This window comes from Opisthocomus hoazin, chromosome 12 (assembly GCF_030867145.1).
Source record: "Opisthocomus hoazin isolate bOpiHoa1 chromosome 12, bOpiHoa1.hap1, whole genome shotgun sequence".
In the NCBI taxonomy this organism is placed as follows: domain Eukaryota; kingdom Metazoa; phylum Chordata; class Aves; order Opisthocomiformes; family Opisthocomidae; genus Opisthocomus; species Opisthocomus hoazin.
Window position 1 is genome coordinate 22,081,774 of NC_134425.1, and position 22,073 is coordinate 22,103,846.

The 22,073-nt window shown below is 37.5% G+C and overlaps 1 protein-coding gene across 2 annotated transcripts in view; it reads left to right on the forward strand.

Annotated features, from left to right (window-relative positions):
* Positions 1 to 22,073, forward strand: part of NETO2 (neuropilin and tolloid like 2) — a 37,830-nt gene that overhangs the window by 2,867 nt on the left and 12,890 nt on the right. For both annotated transcript variants that reach the window (XM_075434208.1, XM_075434207.1), the window contains exons 2-7: positions 10,282 to 10,338; positions 11,828 to 11,968; positions 12,692 to 12,940; positions 15,414 to 15,458; positions 15,548 to 15,675; positions 19,268 to 19,496. In XM_075434208.1, the coding sequence (XP_075290323.1) occupies positions 10,282 to 10,338; positions 11,828 to 11,968; positions 12,692 to 12,940; positions 15,414 to 15,458; positions 15,548 to 15,675; positions 19,268 to 19,496 (849 nt within the window). The remainder of the gene's footprint in view (positions 1 to 10,281; positions 10,339 to 11,827; positions 11,969 to 12,691; positions 12,941 to 15,413; positions 15,459 to 15,547; positions 15,676 to 19,267; positions 19,497 to 22,073) is intronic.

Below are 22,073 nucleotides of genomic sequence, written 5' to 3' on the forward strand. Positions count from 1 at the left end.
GAATTCTGCTAAGAACAGTGAAGCTCAGTATATTGTGTGAAGTCATATATCTTTTAATAATAGTTAGAAACAGTTTAATCTTCTGTTCCTAATATGGAACGCATCTATACATTGCTGTCATCCACAAAGGTTATATTTTTTGGCTGTATTCCTCAGGACAGAAGCAAGCCCATCATGCTCACTTCGTGGCAATTAAAATTTTTTCTGTTATGCTTGTTCAGAACTACTCTATGTTCTTCCTCAGCTGTCATTAATAAGGGCTGATTTAAATAAACATCTTAATATCATTCTTATTGCCTCTCTCCATAGTGTTCAGCAAAACTTTATAAAGACTCATCCTGAGTCCCATCCTCTTACACTGATTAATTGCTCTCATCCAGACCTACCTGCCGGTAGTTGTGGGTGGAAGCAGTGGTGGACCACAGCAGCGGTGAGGCTGCCATAGGTGTAGGTTTTGCTGAAGTGGAGCCCAGCCAGTGCCCACCTGCTTTCGCAGCAGTGCATGGAACCTACTGGAGGCCAAGGTGCTTGCTGTGGTTTGGTTGTTTAAAGGCAAAGCCAGTTCCTCCCATCTTCAGTTCTCAATGAGATTTTAAACACACTATGGAATCATTCTTTAATCCTAGCGCAGCCTGCAAAATGCAACTGCTCTACAGCAATAAAGCATTATAACCCTCCGTGTCGTAAGAGAGAAAAGCAGCTGCTTTCTTAATAAAGCCATGCTTCTGTTGTGCTTTGGAAGTAAATACATCCATCTTGAATTTCCTCATATCTGCTATTCCCCCAAAATGTGTTTGCCAAGAACTTGTTCCCATTCTTCAAATAGGCTCCCTCTTTCATCTTCATATGCTGTTATTTGGTTAAAAAAAGCAACGAACCCTAAGTTAAATCCTGACTGTACACTAGTTGTGGACTATTTCAGTTATTATACAGCTTTCCCTTAAAAAGTCAAAATGAAAGTTCGGTAGTTTCTGTCCTGAGAAGTCAACAAGCAGCCAGGGCTAGGACAAATTACTGCTAGTTCTGGAAAGTCGACATTCCCAGCCTTCCAATGAGGTACAGAATTATTTCCAACTCTGGCAGGTTGCAAGAATGTGGAGTACTATGATTAACTTCCTGCCATTCTGCTCAGCCCCCTCATTTGCATTTTGGCACGATTTTAACAGCTAATTTCTCACAAACAAGTAGTGTTAGGAAGTAATGCTTTCTTCCACACAAAAGCTAGGAATTATGGCCTCCTGTTTCCAAAATCAAAAGGTGTAACAATGGCCCAAAAAGCTAAAAACAAGCAGAGAAAAAAGATAATTCAGAAATCTGTTAAGGATTTCATGATTTGTCCACTGAAACCAAAAGCAAAGTACTGACTGTAGAGGCTACAGTGGCCCTAACGAAGGCAGCATCAAGTGTAAGTCAGAATATTACTTCAAAATAGGATCTACTTGCAAACCTTGCTGCGGCGCTAAAAAAAAGGTAAGCACCAAACAGCATGCACCGCTAAGCAGTTAAGCAGAAGTAACTCAAGTAACTGTAGAATAGGATTCAAAAAGCTGCTGTGTTAACAAACAGGGCAGGTACTTGGTGGTGTGTATTATGCATTGCTATTAATACATATACAAACTTAATAGCCAAAATGCACTGCTCCCAGAGTAGCAGAACTTCAAAAACATTAATTCCCTAGTTTTCCTAAGACATAGTTGACAATGACTGCTAAATTTTTTTACAGAACAAGTTGGTTATAATTACACTGATATTAATAGAAAAGTTCAGGGTATAAATCAGGTATATAGTTGAAGCTGGAGTACAGACTAACACTGGATTGAAGCTAAAGGAGCTACTGAATTATGTATCCCTATCTAATGAAAAAGCTTAAGATTTTCAGCACCTTCTGTAAGGTTTAATTCACAGAGAGAGGTTAGACAGAAGAATTACCCCCAAAATGAAACTTCATAAGCTATTCATCACTTACGAACCTGTCAGAAATTCACAATATAGTTCATTGCAGGAATGGTGAAGAAAGCTGATAAACATCTGCAATTGTAGCAGAAATTGCGTATACTCTTGTGCACATTTTGTACACATAAAAAAAGGTTACACATGTAGTGATGGACATGCTTATCTGGACTGAAGCAAAATCTTAATTGTAGTGTCTTGGATACAGGTGGGGTTCAAGCACTGCAAACAAGCTTGCTGCTTTTCTGTCTTGGATACTCCAAATTGTTTCTTAATTAATGAAGCACAGTCTTGGACAACTTAAAATAGCTTGCTACCTCTTTCTGTTGATATATGACTGACAACTGCCGCCTCAAATACTGCAAATGATTGGGGTGGGGGAGTCTAAATTTTTCAACAAAAAAGCAGCAGGTAACTTCTCATGAAAAAATCGCACATTTCTTCTAGTTTATCTTTATGCTTCACTCCATTTTCTGTTATTACAAAGTTGACCCAGTATGCAGCCGGAAAGGACTGCCAATGTTAACAGTACATTTCACAAAACCTTCTTTAGCATATAATAAAGTCCGTAAACACGGAGAAGTCTCTTTTTAAGGGACTGAGAGTGAGTAGCTAGAAAAAAATATACTCTGAAAGAAGTAGAAATAGAAAAATTTATATTCTGTACACAAATTGTTGTCAGACGTGACAGAAGACAGCAGAACTTTTGATACTAAATTCCGTAATAGACATTCCTGAAGAGATTTCTACTGGAAAATACACTACATTGATAATAAAGAACAAGAGATGAAGACATTTGGTACAATCTGATCTATTTTTTAGTCAAAAGTATTACTATCCAGGTGTTCTAGGAATAAGTAATCTCTGGGAAGGATGTATTCAGAATAATCATGTACAGCAGCATCAGTTCTGTCAGCTATAGGGGAACCATCTGAACTTTAAGTCAGTGTGTATGTTTTAATAAGGTTTTTGGAACCCCTCAACAACACGGTTTGCACATGCAGCCGTCTCATCAGACTCTTGCTGCACATCGCTTGGAGATGAAAAAAGATCTTCCCTATAAAAACGAACGCTTGTGTTTTGAAAAATGAAAGATACCATTCTTCTAGCAGAAGTTTTGCTGGCAGACACACCCAGGAATGGATTATAAGTAACAGGATGTGGAGCAACTGGTAAAAAGAAACAGCCCACAGCTGCTTCTACGTTTCTAATAGAGGAAGAGATCAGAAATGTTAAATGTTTTGCACAAACCTGGAGAGGGACCCTATCATAGATCCATCCAAGCATGAATTTTCCTGCAGATGATTTTTATCAAAAGGATGCGGGAGAACTGCATTTACTTATTGAATCAGTTAACCTGGTTTCTCTGCAGAGATACCGACTCCCTATTTGTTTATTTGGCAATCTTAAAGAGAGGAATCCCTACTGGAAACAGCTGGAGTGAGATGAAACTGTTATATCTGAGAATAGACCTGCATGCATTCAGATATCCTGCTGGCATGCTAATGGCTAACAAGATTTGGATCCTAGAAAGGCACTAGAGTCACTGTTAATAGCTGGTGAAGCCCACTTCTGCTGTCAAGCTTTTGTGAGGAGGATTAAAAATGGGTTGGCAGCTTCACTAGCATGCTCTGGGTAAGACATCCAAACAGCCAAAATATGTCTTGCCTGATGCACACCTTCACCTCTGTTACTCTGTTCTGTGGCAATCCTGCGGTATATTCCACCATGAGGAAATCACTGGAGCTGTTAATAGGCTGGGTTACAGGTAGCCACCTTAACTGCTCTTTGATATTCATTTTAACAATCTTCAAATGTCCTGTTGAGACCACAAGAGATTAGGGAATATATACAGACTATGAACTATAAGAGCATGTGGGATTTGAAAACTGCTATGTTTTCATCCTCAGCAATACAATTGTTTGCCTAAAAAAGCAGCAACAGATTCAGTATTCCTTTCATCAATTAGCAAATGTCACCAAATGCTAAGAAGAGAGACAAAAAACTCATTCCCTGGAATTTACAGTTTATGTTTCTGAGCTAAAAATGGCTTGAATCAGAAATACACTTAATAAGCTTTCTGAAAGAAAAGGAGATGACCATCCACACAGAATTAGATAAAATCCAGAGCATCTGTTTGCCTTCCCTGACTTCACATTGTCTGTCTAAATTGCAGAAGTTCTTTACAAGAAGACCAGTCGATCACTTCAAATTTGTGCAGCATGTAACATCAGGGGAGCCTACACTTGATCAAAGTCCTTAAAAGCAACCAAAACACATATAAGTAATTTATGTTCTATATGTAAATCTTGGGCAGAGAATAAGATAGGATATGACATCACAAATGTCCCCACCACATTAATAGCTAACATTAATGTTTAGACATATGTGACGAAAGAAAATGCATGTAGAAGCTGGGATACTGTGATTAGCAGTTACTGAGAGTAACAGTATTAGCACACGGGGCAAATTAGGAGCTAGAACAGTACACAGAAAAGAATTCATTCCCGTAAGGCAAAACATAGTATATAATTAAGATCAAGCATTTGTTACTCTAGGCTGTATCTGCCAGAAAGAAGCAGGCATGCTGGCAAGACTTTCTAACGTGCATGACCTGTGTGTTGCCAATTACTGTCTCTTTGGACTATATGTATACAAGGTCCTGCCTAATCCAGGGAGTACAGCAGAGAGATAAATAAGTGGATTGTGCTTTAAGCAATGTCTGTCATCTTTATCCCTAGGATTCTGACTACCACTACACTAAGAATGTTTAGTACTCTAAATGATTAAGTTTTTATTTTAAAAACTGGTGGAATTTTTCACTCTGTTTCTCATTTGTGCATGACTGCTCCCCAGTTTGATATTCAGCTTGCCCTGCATGCACAGATCCCCCCCATCATCGCTGAAGACAGACACTGCTCTCAGTGCCACACAGAAAATCTGCTCTGTTTTCTCTGTATGTGAAGATCCCTAGAGCATGCAGAAAAAGCAGAGGAAAGACATACCGTAGGGAGCGCAGAGCAGGACTGTATCCCATGAAATCTGAAGAATGGATCTTGCCAGAGAGTACAAGCATGTGTCAGATTTGCACCCTAAAGCACTTGTTTTTCTAAGCAGCACACTGATTTCTCCGTGTTGGGTTGAGCATCCGTTTACTATAAAACTAACTACGTTATTCTCATCTTTAAAAAGGAGCCGCTCATTGCTGAATCTCTCTCTGTATACATCAGTACACAAATTAACATATTTTTTTGCATCTTAGATTCATTTTAGAGAGTTTTAAGAAATGCTAGCAAAGAAAATCTTGACTCCTGCAAACAATGCATCGTTTATTACACCAGTTCGGGAGATTCTTTCCTATTATTCCATAAGCCTATTTCAACAATAGCATAGTAATAAGAATTTGTAATGTATGATTAGTGTCTTCACTCTTAAAATTTTATACAGCTGTCTGCAGGCTATGTGATCTAAAATATTTCATGCAAAAAAAAGTGAAGAAAATGAAAAATCAATTCTTTTAAAAGCAGACAGGAGCTTGCGGCTTTTTCTTTATTTGTAGTTAATGTTCACACAGATAAAAACTATCCGAGCTTTAAATGGTAGTACAAAACTATGCACCTTAATTTGTGGAATGAAAGTCTGTAGCAAATACCAGATTCGTTAATAAAAGAAGCCCCTCTTAATCTGTCTGCCTCAGTGGCTTTACTGCTGTTGGCTTAATGATAGCCTCTTCTACAGTTTACGTATCATGAAGTAGAAGCACAATATAAGGTGCAGAAGCACTAACCTCTTTTATATTTATCAACTAAATATCTCAAAGTTTATAAGGTCAGTCTCCTGTATTTCAGTGTCCTCTAGCAGAATTCTCACCACACTCCTCCATTAAAAACAAACCAACCAAACCCACGCTTCTCTCCCTTTGACACTCAATGCAGTCATGCAATCCTGCACTGTTTGTGCTGTTGCTTACATTCGCAAGCCATGTTCAGGTGGCATTTTTAGGTACTCAGTACTTCTGCTTCCTGTACCATAATAGAAAATGGAGCCCAGTCTAGAGTTAATTTTTTGTCCACACTGAAGAACAGTCATGTCGCAGTGATAGGTAAAAGACTTTAAAAGAGGAAAAAAGGAGCAGAGGAATACTGTGTCCCATTGCAAGTTCAGGTGCGTTATCACTATTTGAATTTCAATTTAGCAGAATTAACAAGATCATTCTTCATACTACTGAAAATGCTACAAAACTTTTAGTGAAAGTAGTTCAGGGTCTCATGTCTGTCCTAATCGCGGTGTCTGTGTCCCCACATGCAGTCCCAGGACACTGGTTCAGCACTAGCTCTCCATTGCACCCTACAGGATCTGTCTCTTCTCTAAACATCTTCCTTCCTTTTTACTGACTTGTATCGTGCAAATTAGTCTTTGAGATTTGAAAATATTTTCCCGGGAAGTGGTATGGATTTAGGACACCAAGTGATTGCTTTGTTGTTTTTAAAATGCACACAAAAATGGGTTAATGGAAGCGGTCTAAAAATATCCTGACGGATTTTTTTTTTTCCTTCTTTCTTTTCCTTTCATCCTGAACGTTGATAGGCCTTGTTTTCAGCCAAAAGCCTCCTGTTTGCTATCCCCCACCGTGTCATCTAAATGCATGCAGTTTAAGGCAGTGCTACTTCAGGTGTCCCTGCCCCGTTCTCTCAGGAAGAACAGATACAAGTCTTCTCTCCGCCTTTTTTCTAGCAGCATCACAGAGATAAGAACAGCACACATACAGAGTATTAGTCAGAGACACCTCTTTTCTTTGTCATACTATCACCTGGGATAAAAGTAATGGCAAAGGAAGGCCCTTAAATATTTGCCACCTGGGCTGCTTCGAATGCATCTTAAGGGTTGTTGAGAGCATGAGAAGGATAGGCATTGCCAGGGAAAGGCAAGAGATGGAAGAGATTAAAAATGAAGAGGATGAAAAGGGCATGGAACAAAGAGGAGGTGGCCCACGCTTATTGTACCCACTCATCCATATAACATGACAAAAGGAAGACAGTAAGACAAATATTCAGCCCATTTATCTTCTGTAATTGCCTCTGTATCCATGCTGTTCTGCAGGAAACATGCACTGTTCTTTTGCACTTACACACGCATACACAGCTCTGGACTATTTATAGAAACGGCACAGGCTGTAGTGAAAGCCAGTCAGATTTTCTGAAGTCCTTTTAGGAGGCTTATTTCTGTACCCGCATCATTTCAAAGATGGAAATCGCTAGTGAGTGTAACTGAACATCTATTCTTAGGCCATCTCTATCTGTACAAGAGAACACAATCACCAAAATAAATATAGAAGCTTACCGATATTTTTAAGGTGAAGAAAAACAAAAGGTATACTATAACCGTGTTAGCCATAGCAGATAGCTGTACTAAAAAAATCCCCAAACAAACCAACAAACCATTAGATTTTTCAGCATTACTTGAAAGTGACTATCTTCATGAGTTTTGTTGTCATGAAAGTATTTATTTTCCTCATATTTCTGTGTTTGTTTGCTTTAAGAAAAAAAGATAAAGCCCATTTAATATTTTAAGAAGCGGCACAGTTGTAAAGAGGCTCCTGTGTTCTTGCAAAATAGAGGGTGGGCATAGTACGTCTTTAAGAAAGATTAATTCAGTAGAGGAACATACTGACACATGATTTGCTTAGGATTGTGGAAACTGCATTTACTTTAATGATAAAAGACAACTTTGAAGTGTTGCTCCAAAACCAATGCAGGAAAAAACCCAAAGAAAGTAAGTAGACAACTTTATAACCACTATCAAGATTCTCTGTTAGGGACAAGAGATCTCAGTAGTACAAATACGTTACAAGATCACGCACTTCAACTCAGATCTTTGAGTGCACAGTTTAAACACAGAAGCTGCAAAAATAAACTGCAAATCATTTTGAAATAGTAGTATCTATATAAGAAATACTAAAACTGAAAAATACCTGAAAATTAGTGTCAATCATATATTAATAAAGGTGGGACATTTGTTTAATTTATTTGCTTTAAAGACCAGTGAGCATCCATACCTTAAACACCAGTAATGGATACCAGATGCTTTCTTCTGAAGGATGAATTTTCAATATAGGGTGAGTCAGCAATTATACTTTGTATTGGGATAATGACAGGAAGTATATTTTTCAGTATATTAGTATTGATGAAAATACATAATTATTGCAAAGATGGAAACTGCAAAACTACCTAAGTCTTAACCTACTATCTCATAATCCATCCCTAAAAATCAAATAAGCTTCTACGAACATAACGCTTGTCTGCAAGACCCATATGGTAATTTATAACACCTATAGTTGTGAACTCGACTTACAAGGGAAAAAGCAGTTGCTGGTGAGGAAAGTCTCATACAGAATGTGTTTTAATATGAGTAGAGGGAAGAAAGGGCAGCAGAAACATAGATAATAAAACACAAATGCTAGGGGGACACTTTCGGGGCAGACTGTCATTCCTTTTGTCTTTCCCCAAGATAATATATCTCTGCCAGCATTACAGTAGCATCTAGATGAGTTCAGTCAAGATCACTGTAGTTCACAGTCAGCGCATGCTCACTCTGGAACTCTCTAAAGGGCTGAAAATCTCACAGCAACACAGGGAAAAGCACACAGAGAAAACGCTGTTTCAGCACAAGCCCCTGAAATGCCTAAGCAATGAGAGGGGAAAATTGGCAAGATAAAATGAATTTCTTGAATGCGACGATAAAATTCCCGCTGAAATCTTTTTTCTCCAGCAGTGGTGAGGCCATGCCTCTCTGACTTAGTATTAACAAGTAGATTAAGAACATGGGAAAGGCTGTACCAGGTCAAATCAAAGGCCCATCTAGCCTGGTATCTTCTTTCACGGAGACAGAAAAGCAGAGGTCTCAGAAAGAGTATAAAAGTAGAGCAAATTATATTTGCCCCAAATATTATACCAGACTTCCAACAACTTACGGCTGAAGGGGTTTCTGAAACAGAATTTTCTACCTTAACGAAGCGTCAGGAAGTATGTGCATTAAAAAAAAAAAAAACAAACCAAAAAACCTCTTCATTTACTTTGAACGTGCCACCTGCTAACTTTGTCTGTTACCCCGCTAGTTCTTGTACTGGAAGAGACCGCAAGTAGTTGCTCTCTGCTTACCATCTCAATGACACTCGTGATTTTATAATTTGTGTCCTGTCTGCTCTCAGCCAGCTTCTGTCCAGGGCAAAGTGTCCTAGCCTACTTAGGTAGTTCTCCAAGGTATGTGTCCAGAATTGTAGAGATACTCAAGATGGAAGCAAATGAAAGATTTGAAGAGTGGCATAATTATATGCTCTCTTTCATTCTCTTTTTCCTTCCTGGTAATCCCTAACAATTTGAGGAGGCAAAGCATTTTGGGAAAATTGGGACATCAAGCCTGCTTTAAAACTGTTGATGAATAGTGGAATATGGAATCTTTAATACATGCTTTTCAGACTCACACTTCTTGGGTGCAACAAAAGTGCAAACATAAGGGAAAGGCCAAAAGCAAAATCATCTAGACAGCTTCTTGGGAGGAGAGGAAGGGGAGGGGGAAGAGCGTAACAAGATCTTTAACATGTCCGATATTCAGTCAGTTCAAATCTAGAAAACACCAGCATGTACCAGCACTGGAGACTAACACAACGCTGCAGCAAACCAGAATGCTTGCAACGGTGTACACCTGACAGTGTCCACATCCTAGCTGTTGTCACTGCTCAGAGTAGGTCTCCCTATTGTTAGAACTTGTATCTGCTCATTTTCTGTTGTCACATCGTTTGCAGAAATCACTGACACTGTGGCAGCAGCACAACCACCAGTCTAGGAAGCACAGGTTTATAGTGCTCCTGAAATCCGTGTAGGGATATAACCATGCAGTGTCTGCTGTGGTCCTGATTAATTTCTTGGAAGCTGGAGAAGTCTTTTGTACCTGTTATGCATATGGAGTTTTAGGATAAATATGGTTCAATATAGCAGTGAAACATCTCGTTTCAGGATATAAAAGTTATATAGAAGATACATATGATTTAATTTTATAAAATGCTTGCAAATTAGTAGATACTCTAGAAAATATTCTTAAAGTCCCCTCAGACAATAAATTGCTATTCTCATACACACTTTCTTAAGGAACCTAGAAGAACGGACAGTGCACTTAGACTGCACTGGTTTTCTAAAGTTGAAATTTTAAGAAAGCGTGTATGTTCTGCATTGTTTTGGTTAGTGATTCTAGGATTTGCATGAATCAGGACTGCACAAAATGGTCTGTAATTTTGATGAATTTTTGATGTTTCTCCTGTCCCATTTCTCTCATCAGTGTTGCTAGTAACAATCCTTGTAGTGGAAGGGATTGCTGTTGCACAGAAGACCCAAGGTACAATTTTGTTTTGATGATTTTCGTTAAAAAAATGTAACAGTTTCGTAATTTTTAAACAATATAAGTGAAAGTATTTGTGTTCAGGTATTAATAGCTCTTGAATTACCAATATGAATTCTAGTGTTTTCCATTTTCCCCGTATTTACTGCATTTTTTTGCAGTGAACTGAATAAAGACATCCAGTCACAAATAACATGGAAGTTCACTTACCCAGTTAAAATTCTACTGGTTTAGACCTTAGAGGTGGGGAAAAAAACACTATAGAAATGTATGTTTTCAGTATCTAACAACAAGCTTTTCAAATAGTCCACCCGAAAACATTTTTGAAGCCTGCTGAGTGGGGAAGGCATCGGTTTCACAAACCTTATTTTCTCATATGTGGGATTAACCCACACATAGGGGAGAAGAATTCCTTGAACTGACACCTACAGAATTTACTTGAACAAATTCTGCAGGAGAGACTAAGTTTTCACCCCCATAAATCAAAAACCTGCCAAGATACCCGTGGAAGGTGATGTAATTTACTGGAGGCAGCTAAGACCTGTATCAGCATGGACTCCCTCTCAAAGGTCTGCAAAGAAAAACTGCATAAATATAAATAGCATTTTGAGAGCACTCTCAGATTTAGGAAAAATCTAGCAGAAACCACATAATTATACTCTCCAGTTCTGCTGATATCAAGGAGAAGGCTCAAAGGTACTTAAGAAGAATGTCAGGGAGATCATACTATTCCCAACTCCCTTCTCCTTGGATAAGGAAATCCAAACTAACAAAGCTGCTGTGAATGGTCCAGCGTGGTGCACTAGCTTAGTAAACTGCATACTCTCAAAGATCGTATTTCCTTGTACACCCAGAAGAGGAGCTTTGATCTTAAATGAGACTCTTTGCTACCAGTGCAATCTACCTGTTGCTAGTAATTTTACAAACTACCATTGCTGTATTTATTTTATTTACATATTATAATTCATTGCATTACAAGCATTCTGTATTCCAGCAAATTATTGTAAGTAGATATTCAAACAAAGGGCCATGTACTTCAGTATACTCTGTAATGAGGGCCAAAAATAGTAAAAGCTAACAAATATTTGGGAAGATATTTGCATAGGAATGGAGAAGACAGAAGCCATAAAATAATGCTGCTGTATTGACAGCCACTGTGACTATTTGGCTTAGAAAGAAGAGTATCAAAAAATCTAAACTGATTTGGAAAAAAAATTACTCCCTCTGTTCCCTTCCCAGGGATTACTGGACATACTTGATATTAAAAAAACTGTGATGTCTTTAGGATACACCACATCACTAAATTAAACGTAAGATTGTCCTAGCTTGATATTAACAAGTGGCATAGAAGAGGGTTTTCAACCAAAATAAATTACTTTCCCCTTTTGTATGGTGTGTGTTATGTCAGTGTTTTACTCTTACAAAATCAAATTTGCATGCTTGCAGGAGAAATTTATTTGATCACTTTTTTTTTTTCTTGCTTAAGGTGGACAAAATATTGGAGTAAATCGCATTCCTCCTACCCAGTGTGACAACTGGGTACGGACAAGTAATGGAGGACATTTTGCTTCACCAAACTACCCTAACATGTACCCACCAAATCAAGAGTGCATCTATATCTTAGAAGGTATGTGCTGTATTTCTGTTTTGTTATGTTCTAATCTTACTGTTAATTAGATAATCTTGGACTATGAAAATTGTGTCATTTTGCTATACTGTCAAGTATTGTATAGTCATACTGTAATATAATGTAATATAGTCATAATGTAATATAATAAATTCTGCAGTCATTTGGTTGAAGAAGCAGCTAAATTTTCTCTCTGAAGTAATAACATTAACAGAAAATGCAAACAATCAGGAATTGGCTATATGGAATAAGACATACCCTTACAGCCAGAAAAGCCAGCATCAGATCTACTGTAATCTACGAAAGCACGGAACTATTAAGATAAAAATTGGAGCTTGTTATCTTAATATCACTTCCAATGTTGCTAATAATAAACTGCAAAAGATGGCTGAAGACTATCTTCAGCATTTAGCATGGTAATATCTGTAATATGTGCTGTGTTAAATTTATGTCATTTCTGAATGCTCAACAATAAAGATCAGCAAGCAAAAAAATTCCGTAAAATTCCATTAAACAGTATCTTTTACTCCATATATATTTTTTTTTTTATTCCTATTACAGTGTATTGGAGTTTTTGTAGCAGACTGCCAGATGTATTTGGAGAAGTTTCCAAACTCTTTTATTTCGCTGTTTTGGAAGCCTATCTCTTCATTATTTTATGTCTTCATGTGGTTTTTTTATATAGATCTTAATTTAATCTTTTGCTCAATTTTTTATGTCTAGCTGCTCCACGACAAAGAATTGAGTTGACCTTTGATGAACCGTATTACATAGAACCCTCATTTGAATGTCGGTTTGATCATCTGGAGGTTCGAGATGGACCTTTTGGTTTCTCCCCTCTCATTAATCGTTACTGTGGTCTGAAAAGTCCTACACTAATTAGATCAACAGGGAGATTTATGTGGATCAAGTTTACTTCTGATGAGGAGCTGGAAGGAAAGGGATTTCAAGCAAAGTACTCATTTATACCAGGTAAAGAAGCCTAAAATTTTGACCGCGTTAACAATGATCTGCTCCCATTAAACTCTGTGGATGTGTTTATGCTGGCAGTCTAGAGTGGTATTTCACCAAAGGTGCTTATGGAGGCAAAATGACAATGCGATAGATACAGTCTAAGTCCTGCTAATCCTACAGAATACTTGACTAAAACCACATTGGAAAATTGACTGAAGGAAATTACAGGTCTGTAGTTTCCTAGTGAAGAAGTCCGTTGATCTTGTTCATGCTGAAGGCTTTAACAACTTCCCTCTTTGTTACTCGTAACTTATACCAGTTTCACCAGTGGTACTAATGGAAAGAGTGTTTATGTAGACAAATAGCTGGCATTTTCAACAGCCTGTCTTCTAGGAATATAAGCTGCTATGACAAAAACACCTGAAGCAAATCTACAGTAGCACTTCCAGCCAGATGCAGAACATTTTAAATCTCCATTCGGAAAAGCCAGAGGAAATACCGCCTACACAGTGCAAGCATGAGCTCTCAGTAGAACTAGATTCCCTCAAACCACAGGCTCAGACAACAGAATTGTTCTTTGCTCAAAGTACAGTGTCGTTTACAGGGTATGAAGGAGAGGATAATGTGCTGACAGTGCCTTTAGACAAACAAAAAGTACATCTGCTCTGTGGGGCCACTTAAAACTGGCAGAGCATTCTTTTTACAAGAAAATTTGACCTGATGTCCTTGTGCAGTGCTTGACTGCTGTACTTCATAGATGCTGTACCTGTAGTTATCCGCATTTTATTGTCCTTTGGGACAAAAGACAATATACAAATGTCAGCTTTACTACTACTATAAATGTATACACAGGCATAACTTTTTAATGTCGTCTTTACCCGTACACCACATGTAAACACTATACGTGATTATGTATTACTGCTTAGAGAACTGTAGACCTTGCTAGGGATTTAGACTTGGAAACTCTTCAGATTAACATGGTGACCAGTCCACTGGGAATAATGTGCTAAAATATTTTAGTATGGACAGTACTTACGCATTTTGCTAAGTCCATTTCCAAAGCCATTGCATTAACATCACTTTCAAAACTAACTGAGCCTAGCTCCAGGCTGGAACTTTAAATATACATTTAAACTGTATATTATTTTCACAATAGATTGCAGCAACTGAAGGACTGATATTTTCCATTCCTTTTTTTTTCCTCTATATTTACATGGAGTGTGGTAAAATATTCTGGGATTATGAAAATGGAAGGGGACATACATATACACCCCCACTTCATAAAAAAAAAAATCAGTTCACAAAGAAGGTTGAAAATCTCTTTCAGAATTTTACATACAGTGATCACAGATTTCACTAGAGGTAACTAAAACAGAGGAGGGCAAAGAAGGCATTTTCTCAACTGTACTGAGTCAAGCTCCGGACTGAGGCATTTTAGGGGAAGTAATAAACTCTTTATACGGAAAAACATTTAGGGGACCACAGAAAGAGCCAAAATCTGGATCTTCATTTCGAAAACAATTTTGTACAAAGCAGGCATGCAATTTGCATGAACTAGTGCTTTCTTTGCATAGGCTTACATTTCACCCACATACACATGCTATGATTTGCGTGATTTCTGTGGTGATTTTCTATGCCACAGCTGCGAATGGGTGCATCTTGTGAGCGTCTGTGGTGATTTGTGAGGAAACACTGACCTGATCACTGAAATGTAAGCCTGGGACATCCCAGGCCATTACAGACTAATTTTTAGCCAAGCCCTAGTCCCGGTAAAGTCAAGTACCATCAGTTAACTGTTATGAAAAAGTATATTCTTACTTCATTAGTAGTATGCATATCGTATACTACTACAGTATATACTACAGATACCTACACTACGTACACACAGCATTTAGAAGAGAGAAGATAGAGGAGCAACCAAGGTGAAATTCTGCCTTCATAAATGACGTCTCAAACTGTGCTACCTGCGCTAACAGAAGAGGCATGGGTACTCAAGGAAAAATTACCTTTAGTATTGAACTGTCCTTCTTTATATTCTTTCTTAATAGCAATTAGCAATTTCAGAGTGTTAATATATTCTACTAAACTACTCCAGTTTGAATTGTTCAGAACTAGGCAGACAGCAATCTGATAAAAATGCGCACAAAAAGAACCCCTGCACTCGTGGAGCTCCAGTGATTTCAGTGAAAACTGGCATAGTTAAACTCAGAATGTAATCTAGGAGCAAAATACCAAATTGTAGTTTTTGGTGTTATGCTGGAAATCTGAGCTGTCAGTATAGAATTACCTTATTCAGATAAGGTCAATCTTTGTGAATTAGTATCATCTTAAAAAAAATTTGTCTCTGTACCTTCCAACTGATTCAGTAAACTTTCTGGCAATTTTTATTGTGACATAATAAAAATGGACATAATCTTCAGAGTATACTAAACCTTGAAATGATTCTTGAGTATTGATAGCCCCTGTGATTCATGACTTCTTTCTATTACAGATCCTGACTTCACTTACCTAGGAGGTATTTTAAATCCCATCCCAGGTCTAGTATTACAGTAACAATTTCTTTATACATGAAGTTTTAAATTAATACCATACTGCATTTGACAGCAAGGTGTATGTTCTCCCTAGACTGCCAATTTGAGCTCTCAGGAGCTGATGGAATAGTACGTTCCAGTCAAGTAGAACAGGAAGGAAAAACAAAACCGGGACAAGCAGTTGACTGCATATGGACAATTAAGGCTACTCCAAATGCTAAGGTGGGTTTCATTCGTAACATTCGGCATATAATGGGCTTCCAAGTCATTAGGAACAGCTAATAGTCACTAGGTGTGATTTGCATAATGTCTTTCACTAAAATGAATTATGTATCAGTGGCTTAGGAAATCCAGATAGAGGATTGTTTCTGAAATTAAACATATACAGCAAGTCCACAGTGGTGTCTTTCCATTATTTGAAATTTCAAATACAAAATAACCGTGAAAACTGTTTAAGCAACAATTTTTGAGGGCATTTGACTTACACTGTGGTTTTATTTTAAGACCACAGGCAAAAATGCTGGCTAACACCTTTGATAAATTCCAGTAGGTCTTGCTGTCATGGTTTAAAATTTTGCCTCCATTGCTTCTACTGGAGAATTTGGTTCTCTTCAAAGTCAACAGAACACGTACTTGCTCCTCCCCAGTCTAATTCACAGTCCAGCACCTCAAAACCCACTCTCATCAGTGGTCTAAGCTAAAATGAACAACTGAGGAATTATCACTCTTTCTTTTCTGACTTAGCTATAGGATCACACCCTCTTGAAGTGCCACAATAAAATTTGCTAGAGCTTTTCTGCCCAAGCCCTAAAGGGGCATATTAGCTGCTTGAGCCAAAAATCAGCATTAGTTACCTAGGTACCTGATATTTATGATTGTGCCTGCAGAACTAGTGACTGCTTCCAAAAACATTGCTATCTTATGCTCATTAAAACCAACTTGACCTTTATTTTTGGGCAGAGAGAAGCATAAAATCCTATTCATAATTCCAAAACACAATAGCTGTAGCCTGTTTAAAAAACCCACAACAGCCGTATGTTTGAGAATCATATACTTGTTAATTACTTGTGAGTTGCACTAAAGAATACATACTTTTTTTTCCATATAACATACACATCTGTAATTTTGCTTCTGTTTGTGTATTAAAGCACATACCACTGCTTGTATGTGCATAAAAATTAAAAAAATATTTTTAAGCAGTAGCTGCCAAGATGACAAACCTACTCTATGCCTTCTTACACACTCCTGATATTTAACCAACCAGCCCTATTCATCAACTTCCAAATTAGTTCTAAAACAGCAATCTAAAATATGGTAATAAGAGGACAAGACAAGAAAGAAACTAAAACTCCATTAATAGATTTGAGCCTTTGAGGAAGCGACTGAACTCCCAAGAGCTCTATATTAGTCTAAGTAATAGTAGCAGTTCTTCCAGAAACAATAATAAAACCATTTTCTCTCTACATTGCCACTTGAGTGCACCAGGTCTTATGCATGAGTATTTCAATAAATTATTGAATGTTGCCAGAAGGCAGAGTTATAGTTGGATCAGTCCTGAGATTAGATCATCATCCTAAATTACTGAGTTAAAACAATACAGAAAAATAATTCCTAGTATTCTGACAGTGGTTTTTCAGGCTTAAATTCTGGCAGAATTATGATGATAAAAACCATTAGATCTGATATGGTGCAGTCTCTTGAGAAAAAAAAGCACAGACATTTTTAATTTCCTCAAATTTGATTCTGCAATAAAAATAAAATTTTAAAACCAACACAACTGCAGCAACAAAAGGATTTTTTAAATCTGCATAACATTTAATACAATTACCTCCAGATTTCAGATTATTGGAATAATCAATATAACGTAAGAATGAGGACCTTTTATATTTACTTGCCTAACACACTAACCAGAAGGAGCTTTTGCAGAGCTGAGCTTTTAATGGAATTACTCCTTTGTTTTCATACACAGAATAGCTCTACTAAAAGCATACTGATTTATTTTTAGCTTCCATTGTAATTTCACAACAGATACGTAAGGTCAATCATTAAATGAAAATACCATCTTCTCAGCCGAAATACTAGCACTTAGGGCTCACACCCATGTTCGTGAGATAAGACATCAATGGAAGACAGGTTCTCAGTGTATTGAGAATTTCCACCAGTAAATCTAACAAAGACAGCAGCAAAAAAAACCCTAACAAACAAATCACCCCCAAACCCTACTGAAAATCACAATACAGTGAGATGCAGTGTGAGATAATACGGCACAGGCTGCACCTTTTTACAGAGTGTGCAAGGGGAGACAGTGCTGGCAACGTGCCTCTGGAAAACACTGGAAAGGAGGAGCCAGGATGTACCAGTGCCACCTGTCTTTTACTGTGCTCTTTTACCTTGTTTTCAGTAGAGCCTGTTAAATGTATGTGGGAGGTATCTTCCCCCCCCCCCCCCCAAGGTGGCTGGTTTTGGTTTAGTGAACTCTTTAAAACTCAATTTTAAAAGGCTTTGGCACTAGTGGAGGCTAAAAGCGAGATACGGCAAAAGGTCAGAAACATAGGTAATATAGCAGTAGTAAGCATGGTAATCATCTACCCTGTCTTCCATGCTTCACAAACTAAACCAGAGCTTGCAGCTCTTGGCATTGGGCAGACGCGTGGAAAACTGCACTGTGCAAAAGGTCTTTAGCATCCTTAGCCAGAGAGGTAATTGCAAACTGTACTCCAAATGCATACAGTCTAGACCCAAGCTTCTCTGAGGAACATACTGAAGACCCCAGGGATAGAGAAGGAGCACTTCTTCTCCCACAGAGCTGGAGACCTCAGCCTCCGCATGGATAGACTTCTCTGTCAAAGTAATGGCTATCTGAGGAATTTTTGAAGTTTAAAGATGGACTTGGCAGCATGCTTCGGTGACTTGGTCACACATTTCATCAACTTGCACTAGAATTCTGAGAATTCCAATTGAACCAAACCATTCAAAAGATTAAAAAGGCCTACGATCTTTTCATGTAATTCTAACTGAATTAATCTTGCATGTTTCCTGCTCCAGCAAAATAAATTACCTGCTTACTCTTCAAGTGCCATCTTGGTCTTCTAATTTTCTTGCTGCATATGTTCTACCACATATGCTGCCTTCTCTTGGATTAGATTGCAGCTTTTGGAGGAATTAAGATTGGCTTAAACTTATTAACTCTTCCTAGATAGCCAGCTTACTTTTCTCCTGCTTCCATTTCTATTCAAATTACTCATGACTTCATGGTTTATGTCTTCTGCAGCACTGTTCTGGTTCAGTAATTAGCTTTAATTCTGAAGCGACAAATTTTTATTTCCTTATTTTACTTCAGACCTTTTCTGACTAGACTCCTTCCCTTATATTTTAACACTGTTTATATGAATTAGAAAGAAAACAGTCAAAATACCATTAAAATTCTTTCAGCACATTTATGTGTTCCTTATATCTCTTCTAGAGCAATTGCACATTTTGCAGAGCTGCTTAGGGCTTTCTTCAGCAAGTGTATTGCTTTTTTACTTTTTTCCCCAAGGGGATTGGAAATATATCGGAGTAAATATTAAATAAATATTGTTTGGGGGAACAGGGGAGAAGTGAAACAGATAGTTAAGACAAATTTGAAGTAATAATCCACACTGACATTTAATGAGAAAACGTAAGTTTAAAAGTGTTGTGAATGAAGAATTACTTATATGTGTAAGGGGACAAAACATCTTTTTTAAGATTTGCTAGGAAAGAAAACTGTCTTCTCTGTATTACTTTTCCTTGAGACATTCATTTCTTTTTTTTTTTTTTTTTTTAAAAACAGATTTATTTGCGATTTCTCGACTATCAGATGGAGCATTCCAATGAATGCAAAAGAAACTTTGTTGCTGTGTATGATGGAAGTAGTTCTATTGAAAACCTGAAGGCGAAGTTTTGCAGCACCGTAGCAAACGATGTCACACTGCAGACAGGGACAGGTGTGGTACGAATGTGGGCAGATGAAGGCAGTAGACTAAGCAGATTCAGAATGCTGTTCACTTCATTTGTGGATCGTAAGTAGATTCTAAAGTGCCTATTCTCCTAGTATTAGGGTACTTCAGGTACTTTAGGAAAAACACCAGCTATGCATTACGCAGCAGGAACACACAAAAAAGATTGTTCCCGTTTCCTTCACATACTAGCAGGTAAATTAAATACTTGCTTTACTGCAGTTATAAGCATGGTTCCTGAAGAAAGGCTTTCTTCCATCCTTAAAAGGTTTATTTTTCATTTTAATTCAGTAATAATATAGTCCCAGGCTATGTCCTTCTCACAGAGGGTTCAACAAATGAGCACAGACTTACTTAAAAAAAGATAACTTAAAAAAAGACAACAGTGGGACCAAAGCATGCTGTGCCAGCAGCGCCCATCTTCCAGTTCCTTGCCAGACACACAACAGGCTCTTCTCAAGTCCACGCTGGGTGTTCAGAAGACACAAAAACACGTGTGACCCTGCAGAGTCTGGATCTTCTTCCTATCCACAGCCCTACCCTCAATTTCTGATGTGGTACTGCACCCGCTCCAGCTACACCTAAGCTGCCACCTCCTCCTCAGCCACCTGTGGCTCTAAATGCCAGACATGCTCCCTTGGCAAAGCCCAGTTGTGTTGCACAACCATGGATAAGCAGTTAAATTAAAATTTATTTAAGAAGGCTGTATTAAAAGCAGAGCTGTAAATGCAATCTGGATTTCTGTTTGGATTTCATAGCCTCGGTTAGAGATAGTCTTTATTCTCATTGTAAATTAGATGTTTATTGAAAGCTTTTTGTGAGATTTCTTCTAAGTGCTTTCTCTCTGAATTTAATGGAGTTTTGTTGCCTCATATATTTACAAAGGATGACATTGTCCACATTGCAGAACCTGAAGGTAAGTGGCATCTTCAGCGCAAAAGTAGACTAAGTTTAGAACTGCAGAGCAGATCTGAGATACATGGGGAGAAATGAATAAAACATGTCTGCCACTTCAGGAAATCAGACCGATGCTTATGCTAACGGGTTTTAAAAAGTTCTGCTAGAAGAATAAATAGTACAGATTTGCTGTCAAAGAAATAACTTTTTTTGACAGAACATGTCTGTAGCCAGTCCTGAAAGGAATCCTGGTCATCATGTTGCAAAAAAGTTCAGGTTATAGGTAACAAGTAGATTTTATATTCAGTTCCATAAAATAGTAAAGTGTAACATGGGGAAAAAGTTACTTTCTGTAATCTTTCTAAAGTAACAAAGACTTAAGAGAAATAGCTTATTGCTTACTTTCCATACATGGTAGTAAGAAACAGTTGCATGGTTCAAACTATTCTATTGTTTAACCTACAGTAGACGTTTAATAAGCTTTAGATATTGTCTGTTTCAATAAATATCAGTTTTAAGCACAGCTTGCTTGCAAAATTTGTTACTGTTTTTCCCATAGCTTTTATTTCAGTACATTTAGTAATATTAGTGATAGCACAAGTTATTCCAGCTTTCAATCTACAGAATGCTATGAATTTTACCAGGGAAATTACCCATTTATAATATAAATATTGGAGTGGGGTTTTTTGTTGTTGTTGTTGGGTTTGGGGCTTTTTTTTTTTGTGGTGTTTGTTTTGGTTTTTTGCATGCAAGAGGTTGAAACAGTAACTAGTCCTAAAGCTAGATAACTTTCCAAACTCATGATTTTAAAGCAACTCAAAAGTCATTGGCAGAATAAAATCTGTAAAGGTACAGATTTCTTTTCTGTAAATTCTTATTTATCTTCTAACTTGAGATACTGTCTTTATTGGATAGGGTAGGTGAAAAGTATGTGTCTGAAAATTGTTTCATATATTTTTAAATGATCTAGTGATAAGCAATTTTTCTAACTGAAAAAGGTGAATCTGTGCATATCTTATTTTCAGATTGTTAAGCTATTTTTCTCTTCTACTTTACTGATGGTTTGTAATTATGTGAAGCCAACCATGAAAACAATCAATATTTCTGAAAAGATTTACATAAATGAACTAATTGTGCATGACAGTCACCTAACACACACCTAGTGCTGCTTGCAGATTTAATTCGTTCAGCCAACAGCAATGTTAAAAAATCAATGTATTTGATTTGTGGCTTGATTCAATACATGAATAATGCTAGATATAAAGAACACTGAACATTGTACCAGACTTAGGTAGCTGTTATGAGAAAAGTCCAGCTATGTCCTTGAAGTCCTGGACTGGAACCAATCAATCATCGTGACTTTTAGACTTTGTACTGCCCAAATAACAAACAAAAGGAAAATGAAGTCCATTTGTCCCGTCTTCATGAACTTGTGAGCAAAAGCCATCCCCCTAAAATGTTAAAGCAACTACACAGGAATGTAAGATAAAGACTGTGCTGGCGGATGGAGAAGCAGCAGCAGAATGAGTCATTCAAGAATACACAAACATGAAAAAATTCCCTTGTTTAGGGAAATAAAAAAGAGAACGTGTTTTACATCATAATTCTTCCTGTGTCTCCAAAAGAAGTAGAACTCCATACAGATGCATATTGAAACATCAGCAGATACACATGGATCCATGATAACTACTCTGGACACGAATTTCATAGATCCTCCTTTATCACACAGTCAGAAATATTTTA